This window comes from Sturnira hondurensis, unplaced genomic scaffold (assembly GCF_014824575.4).
Source record: "Sturnira hondurensis isolate 20B ecotype Veracruz unplaced genomic scaffold, ASM1482457v3 Scaffold0010448, whole genome shotgun sequence".
Lineage (NCBI taxonomy): Eukaryota > Metazoa > Chordata > Mammalia > Chiroptera > Phyllostomidae > Sturnira > Sturnira hondurensis.
In genome coordinates, this window is record NW_028083079.1 from 3,046,229 (window position 1) to 3,062,616 (window position 16,388).

At 51.0% G+C, this 16,388-nt stretch overlaps 1 protein-coding gene across 2 annotated transcripts in view; it reads right to left on the reverse strand.

Annotated features, from left to right (window-relative positions):
- ASTN2 (astrotactin 2) overlaps positions 1–16,388 on the reverse strand; it is an 829,294-nt gene that overhangs the window by 343,782 nt on the left and 469,124 nt on the right. For both annotated transcript variants that reach the window (XM_037059148.1, XM_037059147.1), the window contains exon 11: positions 6,324–6,474. In XM_037059148.1, the coding sequence (XP_036915043.1) occupies positions 6,324–6,474 (151 nt within the window). The remainder of the gene's footprint in view (positions 1–6,323; positions 6,475–16,388) is intronic.

Genomic DNA, 16,388 nt, shown 5'->3' on the forward strand with positions numbered 1-16,388 from the left:
AAACCTAGCTCCCAGGATGACTGTGAGAATTAAATTGGCTAAAATAAGCAAGGCACTTAGAATCATGCCCAGCAAAGTCACTGTATGGATGATTGCTCTTCTATTACCAGCTTTTCTCTTTTGGAAAATGGATATAATGATACCCATCGAGGAGTATAGTTGCGAGCATTCACTGCCACGGACATAAGGGAACGGGCATACAGTTGGTGCTTAACGAGTGCCAGGTCTCTCCTGTCACCGCCCCCCTCCTCTCCGCTCCTCACATCAGCCCTGCTAGATGTTCTTGTGCGGAAATACCGAGTGAATTTGTTCAAGGTCAGAAATGTAAGGCTGCCGAAGGGCGTCTGGTTTTGAGAACGAGCTTACAGAACAAGGCAGGGCTCCCGCCTTTGTTCCATTCACAGCCCTGGACGCAAGCGTGCTGCTCCGTGAGGTGCGCGCACGGCTGCCCTGGCAGAGCCCACACTGCAACGGTAGGAGGGAACGACCACCGGGAGGAAGGACTCTTAGGATCAGAGCTCGATTCTGCTTCCTACACGCACTCGAGTGATCCCTGCGTCTTCCCAGGCCTTTGCTTTTCTGTCTGTATGAAGGTGGAGGTGCTGGTCTGGTTGGAAGGTCTCTGGGTCCCCTCCTGCTGTGGCAGCCCTGGTCTGTGAATTCACACTATTGGTAAATGAGCGAAGGTGGCCACACCGTCCTTTTACGGACAGGTGACGTACTGTTCCCTTCCCTGGAAGCGGGGCTGAACTTAAGGCCTGGTTGGGCTGATAGAATATGGGAGAAATGAGGTTCTGGGACTTCTGCAACCCAGTGCTAAGAAGCCTTGCAGCTTCTGCCCGGGCCGTTGGAACACTCGATCTGGGGGCGATTTCTTTGCAAATCCAGCCTCCTGGTGTGAGAAACCCAAGCCCAACAGAGAGGCGGCGGGCATGCGCTGTAGTCGACAGCCCCCCGGGGGGAGACGTAGAGCTCAGGATCTCCCAGGCAGGACCAACCACCGCCCGCTCTCCCAGCCCCAGCCCCAGACAGGCACGTGGAGGGGCTCTTTTCCAAGCGAACCTTCCAGCCTCAGAGACCCCCACCCCCTCAGCTGAATCCCAGACAAACCACCCTGCTCAGCACACAAAACTGCGCGTAAAACAAAACGGTTGTTTTAAGCCACTGAATTGGGCGGCAGTTTGTTACGCAACAACAGATCACTGGACCATAAGGGTGAACTGTGAATTGACATGTTTCAAAAGGGGCTGAGGATACATTTCAGCCACGTGATTATCCGGGGCTGAGTCCATCAAAGGGCCTCCTCCTCAGCTGGGAGAACCAGGAGGACAAACACAGAGGAACAGCTTGAGTGAATCGCCTCAGGGGGCAGCAGCCGCTCAGGGAAGCTGGAAGTGTCCTCCACACAACAGCGTGAGGCAACCCTCGCAGTTGGTTTTCTTGGGTTTTGTCCTCCGCGCCTTGATTAAGATTTTGCAATGTTTATGCCGCCACCCACAAGAAACGGAACCCTAGCTTGTTCTTCAAACCACCTCGCTACCATAATTATATTTGTGTAATTATATTTGTCGGATTTATATGTGCCTAATGGATACCAATTTGTTACTGTTGAGCGCACGGAGGGCGAACACAAGTCTCCCTCCTCCCCTGTTCGTTGTGACTCCTCCATCCCCGGTCAGGAGGCGGGTGTCTCTCCAGGGCTAACTGAACACCAAAGTAACAGGACAATTCTTTACACAGTATCTCCTGGATCACACCTCCCTTTCCACAGCATCATTCGCCCTGCACCAGCTTTCTACTGCTGTTGTAACAAAGTACCACACAAATCGCTGGTTTAAAACAGCCCAAATTTATCATGTGACAGTTCCCCAGGCCCTGGGCTGAAATCTGGGTGTCCGCAGGGCTGCATTCCTTTTCTGGAGGCTGCACGGGGGGGTCCATTTCCTTGCCTTTGACCTCTAGAGGCTTCCCTGGCTGTACCCCCTTCCTCCACCTCCCAAGCTAGCACGTCACTCCGAACTTCTCAACGCTCCGTCTTCCACATGTAAGGACTCCTACAGGGGGCCACCCTGGTAATTTGTGAACTGAATCTCCCCTTCGACATATTCACAGCTTGCAGGCCTCAGGATGTGGACATCCTTGAGGGGGGGGGCATTATTCTGCCCGTCACACACCCTGTGACCCTCCCTGATTTGGGCACCAGCACACCTGAGGACCACGCTGTCCCAGGGGGAGATTAGCACAGCATCCCCTGAACACCAAGAGAGAAGTCTCTCTCTTTTTTTAATTTTGGGTTTCAGAAATTGAGGTAGAACTGGAAGGATAATAATAATAATAGGAATAATACATGATAATAATAATAGACGAAAGAATCCATGGTCTGTTAAAGAAGTGGCCTCCACCCACCTACCGGGGTCATTTGAGTCGGGGGCAGAGAGGAATGTGGGAAGTCAGACGAGATGACCTTGTAAGTGCTGGTGAATAGGCTCTATTCCCAGCGGGCTGAGAAGAGGGTGGGGGTTACCGAAAATCAGGTGGGATCTGAAGGCCAAGGGGGTCTGCGCCTCTCTTCCCGGGGAGCGGTTCCTGGATGGCAAGTGTGACTGTGTTCTTCCCTGACATAAAAGCAGCCTCCTCCAAGGAGGAGGCTTCGTGGCCTGCCTAGGTCAAGAGGGCTCCAGCCAAGTCCCCTCCGCTCCTCACGGCCTCGGGTGGTGTAACAAGAGCTATTGGACGTTCCTCACGCTCCCGGGGAGGTGGAAGAGCTACCCGAGGAACGGAGCCAGCTGGACTCAAATGGCCTGTGGTAGGGATGAGCGAACAGGCGACGGATGCTGGAACGGACCACACACCTATACATCACCTGGGAACAGAGCGGTCCTGGTGTGCACCGGAAGGAAAGAGTGGTGGACGGGGGCCAGAGGAGACAGCAGGCACTAGAACTGACAAGGGCAGACCGTCCAGCATCGATCATGCCCACACTGTCGTGCCTTCGGCGTGCAGCCCTCCCCCTGGGCCTAGATGTTCAGAAGGAAGGAGGCGGCGAAGGGTGTAAACCGACTAGAATTAAGCTTCCACCACCACCCGTGAATGGAGAACAGAACGAAATCCAGTGGCAGAAACATTACAAACATCCCAAACACTGTGGTCCTGGAGGGCGTGGCCCTGAATCCCATGTCCAGCACACAAACATCAGTAACCGTGGCCCCATCATCTCGCACGTGGACGGCACTTTGTCAGTCCCAGGTCTTTTACAGTTACACACTTTGATTATTCAGAAAACCTGCGTGTTCCAGAGCAATGCCTTCCCTTTTAAAGGACTAATAAACCGAGACTAGTGAGTCTACCCGGATTTGAAAGCTGTCCAAGGACCAGGTCAGGGCTTATGCCCAGTTCACCCGGACCAGCCTTCCTTCTAATGTTCTTCGCTGCCCTCTCCTCTCAGCTCCCCAGGAGAGAAAACCAGAGTGACTCGGCCACAAGGAATACGATGGAAGACTTGTTCTTGGGCCTCTACTCTGCCACCTTGTGGTGAAACCTCGAAAAGTCAGTCCGCTTGCCACACTGAGAAGGGAAACTGCTCCCTGGGTTTGTTGTGAAGACAAGTTAGTTATTGGGCGTAGACCTGCCGTGCCTGTGCCTGGAGAACTCCACGAGTGTTCTAAAAATATAAGGCATTATTATTTTGTGCCATATGGAGTTTATTAAAAGAGAATCTGTAAGAAAAAGTTTCTATTTGCAGGCATGAGGAAGAGCGCGGAGCGAAACAACAGAGGTTTTGAATTTCCGTGTCAAACGGGTATTTATCTGTCTCCCCTGAAGTCCTGGCGGGAAGAGCCTGCCTCACATCCATTGAGCCCTGCAGTTGCAGCTTTCATATTAGCTCCTTAATCTAGAGAGGAAGGTCTCTGACAGTCTCATCAGGCTGTTGAATTTCTTCCCAACCTCCAGGGACCCAAAGTTCCTTCTCTCCTCTCTTTCTCCTCGTTTTTCTGGTTTGTATTAATGAGAGGAAAAAAGAGACATTTCTTGCCTGCCCACACACACACACACACACACACACACACACACATCTCTGCATTCTGAGGTTTCATTCTTTTGGGACATCTCTCCTCAAGAAGGAGCTTAATTATTAGTTCAGGAAAAGAGAACTGATGGAAAAAGGGAAAAGAGACAGACAACTTAATCCTCTTGGAAAGATCAGCCTCATGCGTTGGAGACAACACCAATGATTCGGGGCCTCCCTTGGAGTAGTCTGACCACTGAATCGCTTTGAAGATTTGGGCAAGGCCTCCTCCTCCTCCCCTGGCCTCACTTCTGCAACAGGCAAAACGCGGGGGGGAGGGGAGGGCTTGCAACCCCGTGACCTAGGCAGCTGCGGAAGCACCCTGACCTCGCACCCACAGCCCCCCCTTCCGTTGCCAGCACCCTACTTCCTCCTGAGAGTCCACAACTTCCTCCAACCCATGGCCATGTATTTTGGGTGCAGCTGCCAGTTGGCCCAAGCCCCAGAATGACTGGTTCTGGGATGAGCCCCGTCCTTCCCCGTGACCAGGAGGATTCATACAGGGACGGGCCTGAGAACCAAGCTGGGCCCTTGAGATGGAATCTGTGACTTCAGGAGGAACAGGGAAAGCGATGTTCTCGCCCTGCAGGACTCACTGAGTGGAGAGGGTGTGACTGGCCAGAGAAGGACACGGTGCTGAGGAAAGCAGAGCTCCAAGGAGGAGAGGGCCCCCCTAACGCCGCGTGAGCCTGCCAGTCTCGTTGTGCTGGGTGTCCACCTAGGCCAGTGTATCTTCTTGTTCTGCCTGAACCAGTTTGAATTGAGTTTCTGTCACTTCTAATCCTAAGAATTCTAATCCATAAAATCTCCAACTGCCCATCTACTTCGGATGATACATTGATCTTTGAGTCTGAAATACAGTTTTACTGCGTTACCCCACTCTCTAGAAGCTTCTTTGCACTGGTCTCCTGACTCTTGCCTATCTCCCAGCTGTCGTGTTGGCCTCTTAAGAACCCGCTTCCCCAGAGCCCAGTGCAGAGCTGAAACTCCTGCTCCCGGGCCCGTCCCTCCCTAGCTGCCCTTCTTTCTTTCTTCCCTTCTCCTTTACTGAGACGGGTACTACTGGGGTGCTGAGCTGGGCCCACAGTTTCTGTGGGTTCTCCCTCAGCTTCCCAGGTGAGGTAAACTTGAACAGAGCCATGCTGCGCTGTGAATGACCCCAGGTGCCATAACAGATGTAGGTACAGAGGGCACTGACGACCACTGGAAGAACACGGCGGCTTTGCCAGGCAGGGGATGGGGAAGGCTCCCCGAAGGACATGAATCAGGAGAGTGGTCCACTTGCCTGCTTAATGGGCCAGGGGGATCGATTTCCTTCCTTAGGAAGGAAAACAGCAAATAAACAACTAAAATAGAAACCTGGTCTGACCAAAGGCTCTGAGGCGGTAAACAGGCAAGTGGGACCTCCTGGTGGCCCCATCTGGCTCCCTTGTGAAATGAATGAAGAGGGCACTGAATGCCAGGCCAAGGAGTGTGGCCCGCGGGGCGATGTTTCCCAGGTCTGCCTCCTCCCAACGCACTCCCTGCCTTCCTGACATGTGTATGCACGTTCATTAAAGTGTTAACAAAGCCAGGTCCTGGCACCCACAACCCTCTACAGAACAGAATTTCTGGGCTGGAATCCTGAGGGCTGCATTTTAAATGCGCACCCTGGGTCATTTCCAGGGGGAAAAAAATCACGCAGCCTGGCATCTCCTCCACAGGCCACACACGTCCTCTTCTGTGCACTTCTCCCACAGACGGCTAAAGTTCCACATGAACAGGTTCATCCATCATCCTGTCTTCACACTTCAGCCATCCTGCTCCTTTCCTAAAGTGACCCCTCTTCTGAAACCAGTTCCAGCCCCAGCTTCCCTAGGAAGCCTTCTAAAAACTTCAGGTCTCATGGAAAACTCCCTCGTCTGGACGCCGCGCTGAGGTCCCTCCTGCTACTCTAAGACCCGCCACACCCTCCCCATTTGCAGATGAGCTGCAAGCTTCCATGCTGGGACCTCTCAAGGACCTTTTGCATACCAGGGACTAAAGTTTTAATGACTTATTTCATTCTTTCGACAATTCTACATGGTAGGTTTCATTGCCCCACTTTACGGAGGAGGAACCCAAGGTAGCCTGGGGTGCCGAAGGCCACAGCAGTAGGAGTGGGGAATAGTATGATCCTCCAGGACCAGCGCCTCCTTGCCGAGAGGGCCCCCCCCCCGGCAAGCAGCCTTGTCTCCTTGGGCTGCTGGGGCCACGTTCCTGAGTCAAGGGCACTTACCACACATCCCGAGGAGTCCACCTGGCGGTCAGACACGCACTTGAAGTTTCGAGTGCAGCCGCCATTGTTCCGAGAGCAGTCCCGAACCGGCCCAAAGGAGGACAGCAGATCATTGATGGTTTCAAAGTATGTGGACAGCATCGCTTCTTCCCTTGGAGAGAAAGGCGATGGTTAAACCCCAGAGACATCGGGATCATGAGAGTGTTCAAAAACATTTAAATGGGTGTTCCTGACATGTGATAGCGTCATTTATTCTATTTATCATCAAGAACATATATTTAACAAGATGGGAAGAAAAACAAAAAAATTTCAATAGGTTTATTATCTGATGTGTGTCTGCTGATAAGTAAGATTATATCCTTGGAACTGAATGCTCTTTATTTCCTTTCAATTCTCACCCAAGGATACACTCATTGATCCTAGAGAGAGGGGGAGGGAGAGAGAGAAACACCGGTCGGAGAGAAACATCTGTCGGTCATGTCCTGACTGAGGATCAACCCCGCAACCTGGGTATGTGCCCTGAGCAGGGATTCAACCTGCAAACTTCTGTCGTATAGGATGATGCTCCAACCAACTGAGCCACCTGACCAGGGCTACATCCTTTATTTAATTAATCTTCATCATTTTGGAAGGTAGGCTTCCTACTTTTGACCAGTACAGGAACTGTGGCTCAGCAAGGTGAAGAAGCACCTCGCTGAAGGCCGCCCACTTGTAACGCGGCCGAATGGAAGTCTGTGCCAAGCTCCGTCGGAGTCTAAACAGAGCTCGTCCCACTGCCTGACTCTCAAGTTGGGCTATTTGTGTTTCCACATATTTCAGACCTCCCCATAGGAACTCTCCAAAACGAGCATATTCCTCCTATTCTGACTTTGCGGCTATAAACTGAAAGGTGTGGGACTCACCCCAAATGACACAACGTATAAAGAGCCAAGATGCAAACACAGGGCTGTCTGACCATAGTTCCCTATACGCTGCATGCAAACGACACCATCAAGACTGAGTGGAAAGGTCACTGGATTCCAGGCAAACTCATGACTGGAGCCTCCCAGTGAGGTTCTCAAGAGATACAACTGGGCCAGACTCCAGGATTCACGGATCTTCAAAATTCTACCAGATAAGAGATACAGATGGAAGTTACTGGAGTCTGTTTTCCGGAGAAAGGACCATAGAAGGAATAGTCTAGCATTGGAATACCCAAGGTGCCCACAGTTGCAGAAGATATTAAAGGGGCACCACGGGCAGTGAGAAGAGGCACTGTGCCCCTCTGTGGCAGGTGACTCGCGGGATCCAGAATTGTGTAAGAGGGGAGATGCCTGTGTGTACACGTAGCAAGAAGAGGTCACTGAGCACTCCTGGTGATGTCCCTGGACCACCCTTCATGCCTTTCCCATTCTTTTCCCCCTCAGACCCGGAGCTCCAGGTTTTGGTCTCCTAGCTCATTTCCTGTCTCCAATCTTACTGCCTTCTACCCGATCTTACATACTGACCGCCAGTGAACTTGTTAATTCCAGCTCGAATTAGACACCCTATTGATGAACAGCTCTCCATTACTTATAGAAGAAAATCTAGATGAGTTTCTTTGGCTCTCAAGGTCCTCTATAATCTGGCCTCTGCCTGCTCATTCAGCTACATTTACCCTATGCTCATATTCTCTATCTGCTAGCCACAGGCCTCTTCTCATTCCCTAAATACCCAATCTTAGGTCAGGTTCCCTGGAAACTGCCTCTGAAACAGAGTTGCAGAGAAGGGGATTCTCAAGGAGCCCTCTGGGATACACTCGGAGGAAGGAAGCAAGGCAGGATTGGGCAAGGGAGAGGTCGCCCTGTAATGCAGTTGATGCTGTGTGGGTCATAAGCCTCAGCTGGTCCTGAGGGAGCTTTGGAGGAGCTGGGATAGCTCTTTAGAAATGTCCCTGATGGAGGCAAGGGATCCAGGACACCGCATCACCATGTCAGCTAGTCATTGATCAAGGGCGGCCACCCGGAAGGGGGTATCCCCACGTGAGGTGGTTCCCTGTGGCTGAAAGCCATGGTGCCCAGTAAGGGCACTGCTGTGGGCCATCAGCCATGATCTGGGGATGAATGGGCCGGCTCTGAAGGGGAGATCTGAATATGGTGTGCGCCTTCCCCTCTGGGTCCTTCAGTCATGCTGTGCTGTCCAGAATGCTCATCTCTAACTTGCTTCCCTGACAAATTCCTCAGAACCCCTCAAAACTGCTCAAATTTATTTCCTCATTTGTTCACTCACTCACTCACTCACTCACTTGTGCATTGCACCGCTTTTTGAGTGCTTGCTGTGTGTCACAGCTGTCCTAGATCCGGGGAATGCAGCAGTGACTCTGGGCAAAGCTCACCTCCCGAGAGCTTGCTTACTACCCACAACCCCCTTGGTGAAACCTTCTCTCCTCCTCCAACCAGAATTAATTCCTTCTCTCTTTGAGAACATTGTTTATTCCATTATGTTATTGGTCTTAATCATCAGCTCTCCAGTTTGCTAGAGACTGTAAACTTTTAGAGTGAAGGGTTCAGGATTTACTCATCCCTCTTTAGCCCCCAGCACGAAGCCTGGTAAGAACTTGTACTAAGGAAGTGTTTTTCAAATGAAACAAAGAAAACATCAGAAAGCATGGATGCAGTCTGCACCCATCAGTAGTTTTACCAAGTCTCTGCAACAGGACACTCCCTGCCCAGCCCCACCTCTGGGTCCCTCTTCCAAAAGCCCCAAGCTCAGGGCTGTAGCACAGGGACAAAGGAGATGCTGGAGAGCTGCCAAATTATCCCTCGCTTCCTAATTTCGCACAGAGTGAGGTCAGGGCGACAGGTGTTTGGACAAGGAGAATGAACAGTTCCTGCACCAAAGGCTTTGGAAGACTTGTCACTCTTGAATCATGGACAGAGTCGAGGGTCCTGAGACCGCATTAAGGCTACTAAAATATTAATATCCTTCGAGGAAGAAGAATGTGTGGCAAGTGAGAGGAGGAGATGAAAACAAAGGGAGAGGCAAACTTGAAAGTGGGATAACGAGAAAAGAGATAAACATGTAGAGGAGCTGCAGAAAGAAAGAAGAGAAACTAAGATGCAGAAAAGCAGTCATCCGGAAGAGGATAGGTGGAAGGATGGATGAACGGGTGGGTGGACATGTTGAATGAATGAATGAGTGAGTGGACAGATGGATGAACTAATGGAAGGATGGATAAATGGTTATTCAGATGGATAAATGGACAGAATGGATAGATAGATAGATAGAGAGATAGATATATATAGAGAGAGATATGGATGGAGACAGAGAGAGATAGAAGAGTATAATATAAAGAGTAAAAGAGAGAAAGATGGAGGCAGAGAAAGTGTGTGACAAGACAGACAAAAATAAAAGCTAGATTAGGAGAAAGACAGCTAGGGAGAAACCGAAGAAATGCAGAGATTCAAGTAAGAGGAGACACGAAGGTAAATGGAGCAGATGTGTGCATGTGCAGAGGAGGGGGAGAGGGAGAGGAGAAAGGGTGAGGGAAGGAGACGAAAAGATAGAGAATGAAAGTGAAGATAAAAACTCCACGTGAGTGGAAGAGAACACAGAGAGACACTGAGAGAAGAGACAGAGAACTCCAAAGAGAAATGAAAGAAGAGAAAAACAAGAAAAAACAAATGACACCTTCCAGTGGAACCTGGAAACTGCTCAGGTTTGTACATAAATGACAGTATATACACATAAGGGGGCTGTTAGCCATTAAAAGGACTGATTCTGCAGAAACATCAGTTACATGAGGGGAATATTATTTCAAACACAAAGACCGGCCACAGTGGCTGCTGCTGTCTGGAGAAGGGGCTGTGTCAGCCTGGGGAAACGGCACATCTGGGCTGAGTGAGAGGGGGAACTCAGGGCAGACGCTGGCATCTTCTTAGCGCAGGGCCCAGTCGCTCATTCTGGCTGCCCAGTGCAGAACTCAGGGTCTGAGCTGTCCCGCCCAATCACAGGGATAAAGGATCAGGGGAACGGGGCTGGGGGTGGAGGCCAGCTGGGGTAACAGGGAGGTAGGGAGGTCTGGGTGAGATTCCTCACTTTGCCAGAAACCACGTCATTGCCAACGTCGCCTTCATCACCTCTGATTTCCGGAGCACCTGCTTTGCGCAGGGAACTGTGGGAGGTGTGGTCCTGTGCTGTCTCCTTTGACTGCATCCACAGCAAGTCTCCCAGCACTGCCCCCTAGCCTGCGTGCCTGCCACAGCGGCCTCACTCCACGTTGGAATTAAAGGGGGAAATGTGATCTGTCTCCTAGAGCTACCATAACAAGTACCACAAACTGGGTGACTTCAAACAACAGAAATTTATTCCTTTGCGGTGCTGCCGGTTGGAAGTCGAAATCGAAGTGTCGGCAGGGCCGTGCTTCCCCTGTAGGCTCCTAGGAGAACCCCCCTTGCCTTTCCGTAGCTTTCCAAGGCTCCTGGCGTACCCAGGCTTGTAGGGGCATCGTGTTGATTCCTGCCTCCACTGTCACATGGCCTTTGTGCTGTGTCTCCTCTTCTTTCAGTGACCACCCATAGGTGAGCCACCCCCCTAATCCAATACAACCTCATCTTAATTACATCTGCAAAGATCTTATTTCAACATAAGGTCACATTCTGAGGTTCCAGGTGGACATGAATTTGGGGTGGGTGGGGGGACACTGTCCGAGCCACTGCTCACAGCTCAGAGGGAGGTCCTCAGGCTCATGCAGTAGGGCAGAGTCAGGACGGAAACCCCGGGCCCTCGGTTCGCATTCCAGCGTTCCTAACCTACACCAGCCCTTCCATCTCCAGACTCTGACGTCACAGGGAGACATTTACAAGGTCTGTAAAGTCTCAGAAAAAGGACCATGAGGAAGTCACTGCTTCACTTGAGAGGAGAAAAGACCGATGTTCATTAGGTACCTAATACACCCTGGGAGGAACAGAGATCGGCAGGCTTACCTCTACCGGAATCCAAAGCAAACCCCTCAGGCTTTGCCAGGCTCACAGTGCCTGCTCCAACTACTCAGTTCTGCCTTCATAACACACAAGCGGCCATAGAGTGACGGTATGCAAACTGCCCTGAATGAGAGTGGCCACGTCTCAGTCTCAGTAGAATTGTATTTACAGAAACACAGCAGGCTGGGTTGCTGTTTCCTGTTTCACATGGGAAGAGCCGCAGGTTAGTGTTGGAGTCAGGATTGGAACCCAGGCAGGTCCAACTCCAGAACCGACATTTTTTTCTCCTACAGGAAGTTTCTCCTGAATCTCAGTCGGCTCTTCTGTAAGGTGAGAACATCTTTTTAGCTGCCAACCATGCAGCATTATTTTGAGACTGCTATGCCATGGTGCACAGATACATGTTTTCCCAACTCTAAAACCCAGGGCAAATCTACTCGTTCATTTATCTAAAACCCAATGCAAATCTACTCGTTAGTCATTCATTGAACAAACATCGGAGCACCTGCTGCTTGCCAGGCACTGAGCTGATTAAGATTATGCCTATCCTTTGCTCTCTCCCTCTCTCTATGAAGTCTAGACACTGTTCAAGATATTTCCAAGCAGCTCTGGCTGCTTGGAAAAAGAATTAGGATTTCTTTTTTTCTGATAATATTGCTTTCAGAACTGAGTCACTCAGGCTTCACCAGGCTGAGTCAGGCTGCCATCCCCTCCCGACCCGATTGTTCCAGTGTAAATGCACCACCTGGGTTCCATTTGGCTGAGTCGGCTGCGCCCCATGCAGAGTGAGCGTTCGGCAGAGTGGCCAGGAACAGATGCTGACATGGCCTGCTGTTAATAAACCCCAGAAAAGGTCTGTGTCACTCAGAGAGAGGTGTGAATGGATGACACGGAGCCCAGAGTGTGACAAGACCTCTGGGGCCCAGACTAATCATCCTTTGATAACAACTGGCAGCCTGGTTTCCTGAGTCCCCAGAGAGGGAGGAACCTAAGACAGAATTTGATAAAAATCCAGCTTTCCTCCCACCCCACCCCAGCCGACCTTGGGTTTCAGGGAGCCTTCGGAGCCCCCCACGGCGTGAGCAGCGGTGTATAATAGTGGAGGCACATTTGTCTCCCAGACTCACTCATTAGGAGACCCTGACCATGTCCCTTAAACTCTGAGCCTCCATTTCCTCATCTGAGAAACGGCAACATTAATACCGAGCTGGCAGGGTTAGTGTGGGAAATAAATTAGAGGACATATGTGAAATGTCCCACACATAAAACATGCCCAATAACCGGTAGCAAGTAATGCCATCTGAATGCCCCTCAAAAGTGCAAGAACTGTGACCTGAGACTGTAAGGCACTCAATGCGGGAGACAGGGAGGTGGACCTAGGCCCCACGTTGCCCATTTACTCATTTCAAGCTTTCCACTGCTGCCTCGTTTGCTCTGAGCGCTCCCTGGTTCCCGAGAGACACAGGAACAGGGGCGACACAGCATGCTAGGGAGGCAGTAAAAAACCAACGAACCAAAAAGATAAACCTAGCAACATCCCTGGGGCCATAAGACCATAAAGAAGAGCACCCCCAAGCATGGAAGTGGGGGAGCAGACAGGTTTTTGGGAGTAGGCAATGTAGAGACATAAAGGATAAGCAGGAATTGACGATGAGCTGAATGAAAGACGGTGGTGCGGGGTAATGAATGGCATTCCAGGCAGAGGGGCAGAATACGAGGCCCGGTGGTGGAAGACTGTGAGTATATACCCTGACTGGGGGAACTGGAAGCCACACAAAGAAGCGTTGAGGGGGAGGTTGGGCATGGTAAGAACCGGGCAGCCAGGCAGGACAACGGTGTGTGTCCCAGACCTTGGAGATTCCGGGCTTCACCCTGGGAACCACGGGCGGCCACCCAAAGGTTCTAAAAGCAGATGCTGCTTTTATTTAGACTAATAGCATGGATTAGTATTTTATAAAAACCATCCTGGCAACAAAGAGTTCATGCTTATTGGGCATTCAGGACACGCCACCGAGCGTTTTGAGCATCACACGACCTGCTTGACATTCACAAACCCACAATGGGGTCAATGATAGGATCACCCCCATTTTATAGAAGAAGTAGAGCCACTCTTTGGAGGATTAAAACTGTTTGGAAATGAGCTGAAGATGCTGCAGGTGAGGCAGGAGATGGTCAGGAGGGAATAAACTCTGGAGACGCCCTAAGGCTAAGACAAGGACATGGCCCAGGACAGAGACCCTGTGCAAAGACCAGTTGTCCTTCCTTTCCAGAAAAGCACTGAATCGTTGGGAACCATGACTGATCTTGCCCAGAAGATACCCCATGACCCCTGCTGCATTATAGCATGAGCATGCATTATAACAGCATTACAATAAATTAGCGTTGTGGGACCCTCTCCCCCTGCACCCAACCAGAGAAAATCATGGGAAACCACATGGGCAGTAGCCTAAAAGTAATATAACTACTTGCACATGCCCAGTAGAACCCTGCCAAAACTAGCCCGGAAATATCTGCCCTGTAGGAATCAAATCCCTCCAGCCCCCAAGGGTCAATCTCGGCTCGCAGTTGGCCCGCTCCCACTACTGCTTGATAGACCTGCTCTCTCTCTTTCTGCTATAAACTCTCTGTGTGTCTGGTTCAATTTGTTGTTCGTGATCACTGAGAACCTGGTTATCTTTGCTCACCTGCCACATAGGGACAGTGTTAGGACAGTGACTGGCCAAAGGCAACTGCTTTATTAGGTGGTGAAAGGTTTCCAGGTAGAGGTGAGTGGGCACAGGGAAGCAGGTTTGGGCTTTCCAAAAGGCAGAGCTACTGAGCAAGGGGCCTGTCTCTCCCGAGGCCCCGCTGCCGCTGGCCACTGCAGGGATGCGGGCTCAGGGGGGAAGCGGGATGTCTGGGATGGTTGTGTAGGAGAGCCGGGCTTCCGGGGGAGGGCTGTCCGATGTCATGGTGACGGTAACAACAATGGCCAATATCTGTTGAGAACTACGACAGAAGAACTTTGATTTAACATGGATTATCTCATTTTTTACCATAGCCCCAGGAAAGGGGGGCTGTCTTTAATCCCCATTTTGTTGATTAAAGAAGAACTGCATACACGTACACGCAAGACCTGGCCCTTTCCAGCACTGAGGGGGCTGCCTGTGCCAACAGTGGGTCACCACAGCAGAACCAGGGCTCTGCCCCACGGTGTCGGACTCCAATCCTGATGGCATCCTGCCTTTTTCCTTATAAAATCCCTTTCCAGTGGGGCATTCCGGGACTAATGTTGTAGCTGACACTTACTATTCCCCTTCCTCTAGCAAGTATGGTTGGCACGAATTTAGGCCAAGAATATATCTTGCTGCACAGGGTGGTCTCATAGCTGCCGGCAAGTGTCTGTGCCTTTGAGGCTTCCTGCATGCCGAGAGTCCTCTGGTTTTCCCCGGCACTCTGGGCATGCCCCAGCTGTTCACTGAATAAGTGCAGCTGGTGAAGGAAGAGGAGCAGGGACGAATGAGACCCAGCAGCTGCGTGGTCTTGGGGGCAGAGAGAACATGATTACGAGACTCCATTGTCCGTTTGTGAAATGGGGACAATAATATTCAACTCACAAGGTCATGGTCAACAGGCAATAAGACAAAAGATTTTACAAAAGACGCTCATCATCATCAGGCCCCAACAGGGACCTTCACAAGGGTTTGGTGTCTTTGGAAATGCATCTGTTCATTTCACAACTATTTACTCAGCACTGGCCATTGGGGATGGGGGTTCGGTGAACAGGAAGGAGCCAAACAGATAAGGGCTTTGTTCTCCTGAAACTTCCCGTTCAGTGAATAGGACAGAGTCACCCAGCAATTATTTCTCTTTGTGCCTAAATCTATATCTAGGTATGCCCATGCGTGTGCCTATGTGTCCACCCATGTCTGTATATCCTGGTCTGTATGTCCACATCTTTATGTCTGTGCCTGTGTCTTACATCCATATCTGTATGTCCACATGTCTGTGTGTCTATATATCATATCTGCAGGTCTACATCTCTACGCCTATCTCTATGTCCAGGCAGGTACATCTGTGACAGATGCTTTAGTAAGACAGGGTATCATGGGAGCAGACTGCAGAGGGGCCAAACTAATCTAGGGAACTGGTGTGGGAGGTGGGTGTGGGGGGAAGGAGGTTTCCCTAGAGAGTGTCAGGCCCTGAAGCCAAACCAGCCAGTGGCCTGATGAAGTTTTGTCACAGCAGGGCCTTCCCCAGGAGTGTCGGGTGGAGTATGACCCCTCACCGTCACCCCACCCTCACATGCACCGTGACCTTGGAGTCCATCTCATCTCCAAGCACACCCCCTCCTCCCTGTACCTACTCCAACTGTTTAGTCACAGAGTCAGAGAAGGTCTCCTTCTCATCCTTCACCTCTTTTCCTGCTCTTTGCAAATCCCATCATTATATTAAGGAGAAAAAAATAATAGGTTCAGTGACAAATGCTGAGGTTGGAGGATTATTGACTCATGAAATACCCACGTGGAGTCACTGAGCTCTCAGGAGCAGCTGCTCGGGAAGTCCAGCAGGGGGCGTGCCTGCTGCCCAGGGATGTGGAATGGCAGAGGGATGGCCTGGAGCCAGGGGAGCCCACCATCAGAGCACAAGCAGGGCTGTGTCTTCTAGCCAGAGGGTCCCGCTCCGCCTGCCTCTGCTGAGTGTCCCCAGGCGGCCTTTCCCCTTCTCTGGGCCTCGGGTTCCACATTTATACAAGGATGAGGTGAACTCTAAGGGTCCTTCCAGCTCACATTTCTAGTAACAATATGTGGCTTCCCAGGAAGGCTACGGTAGAAATGTAAGCATGGGGACGGGGGGAGGGAATATCCATTATTTCCGCTGTTTCGCATCAAAGGAAATCAAGGGACTTCAGCGACTGGCAGGGAAATCAGAACTAAATACCACTGTGTTATCATGAAGAAGCCCTGGGCTCAAACCCAGGTCCTGCTACTTATTAGCTGAGGGGAAAAAAAAGGTGAACAACTCATTCAACCTCTGAACCTCAGTTTCCTCACGCATGGAAATGCATGGACAATAACGCCTAACTCTTAGGTTGCCATGGCGATTATACGAGATAATAAAAGGTCCGTGAAGGCCAGGGCTCCAT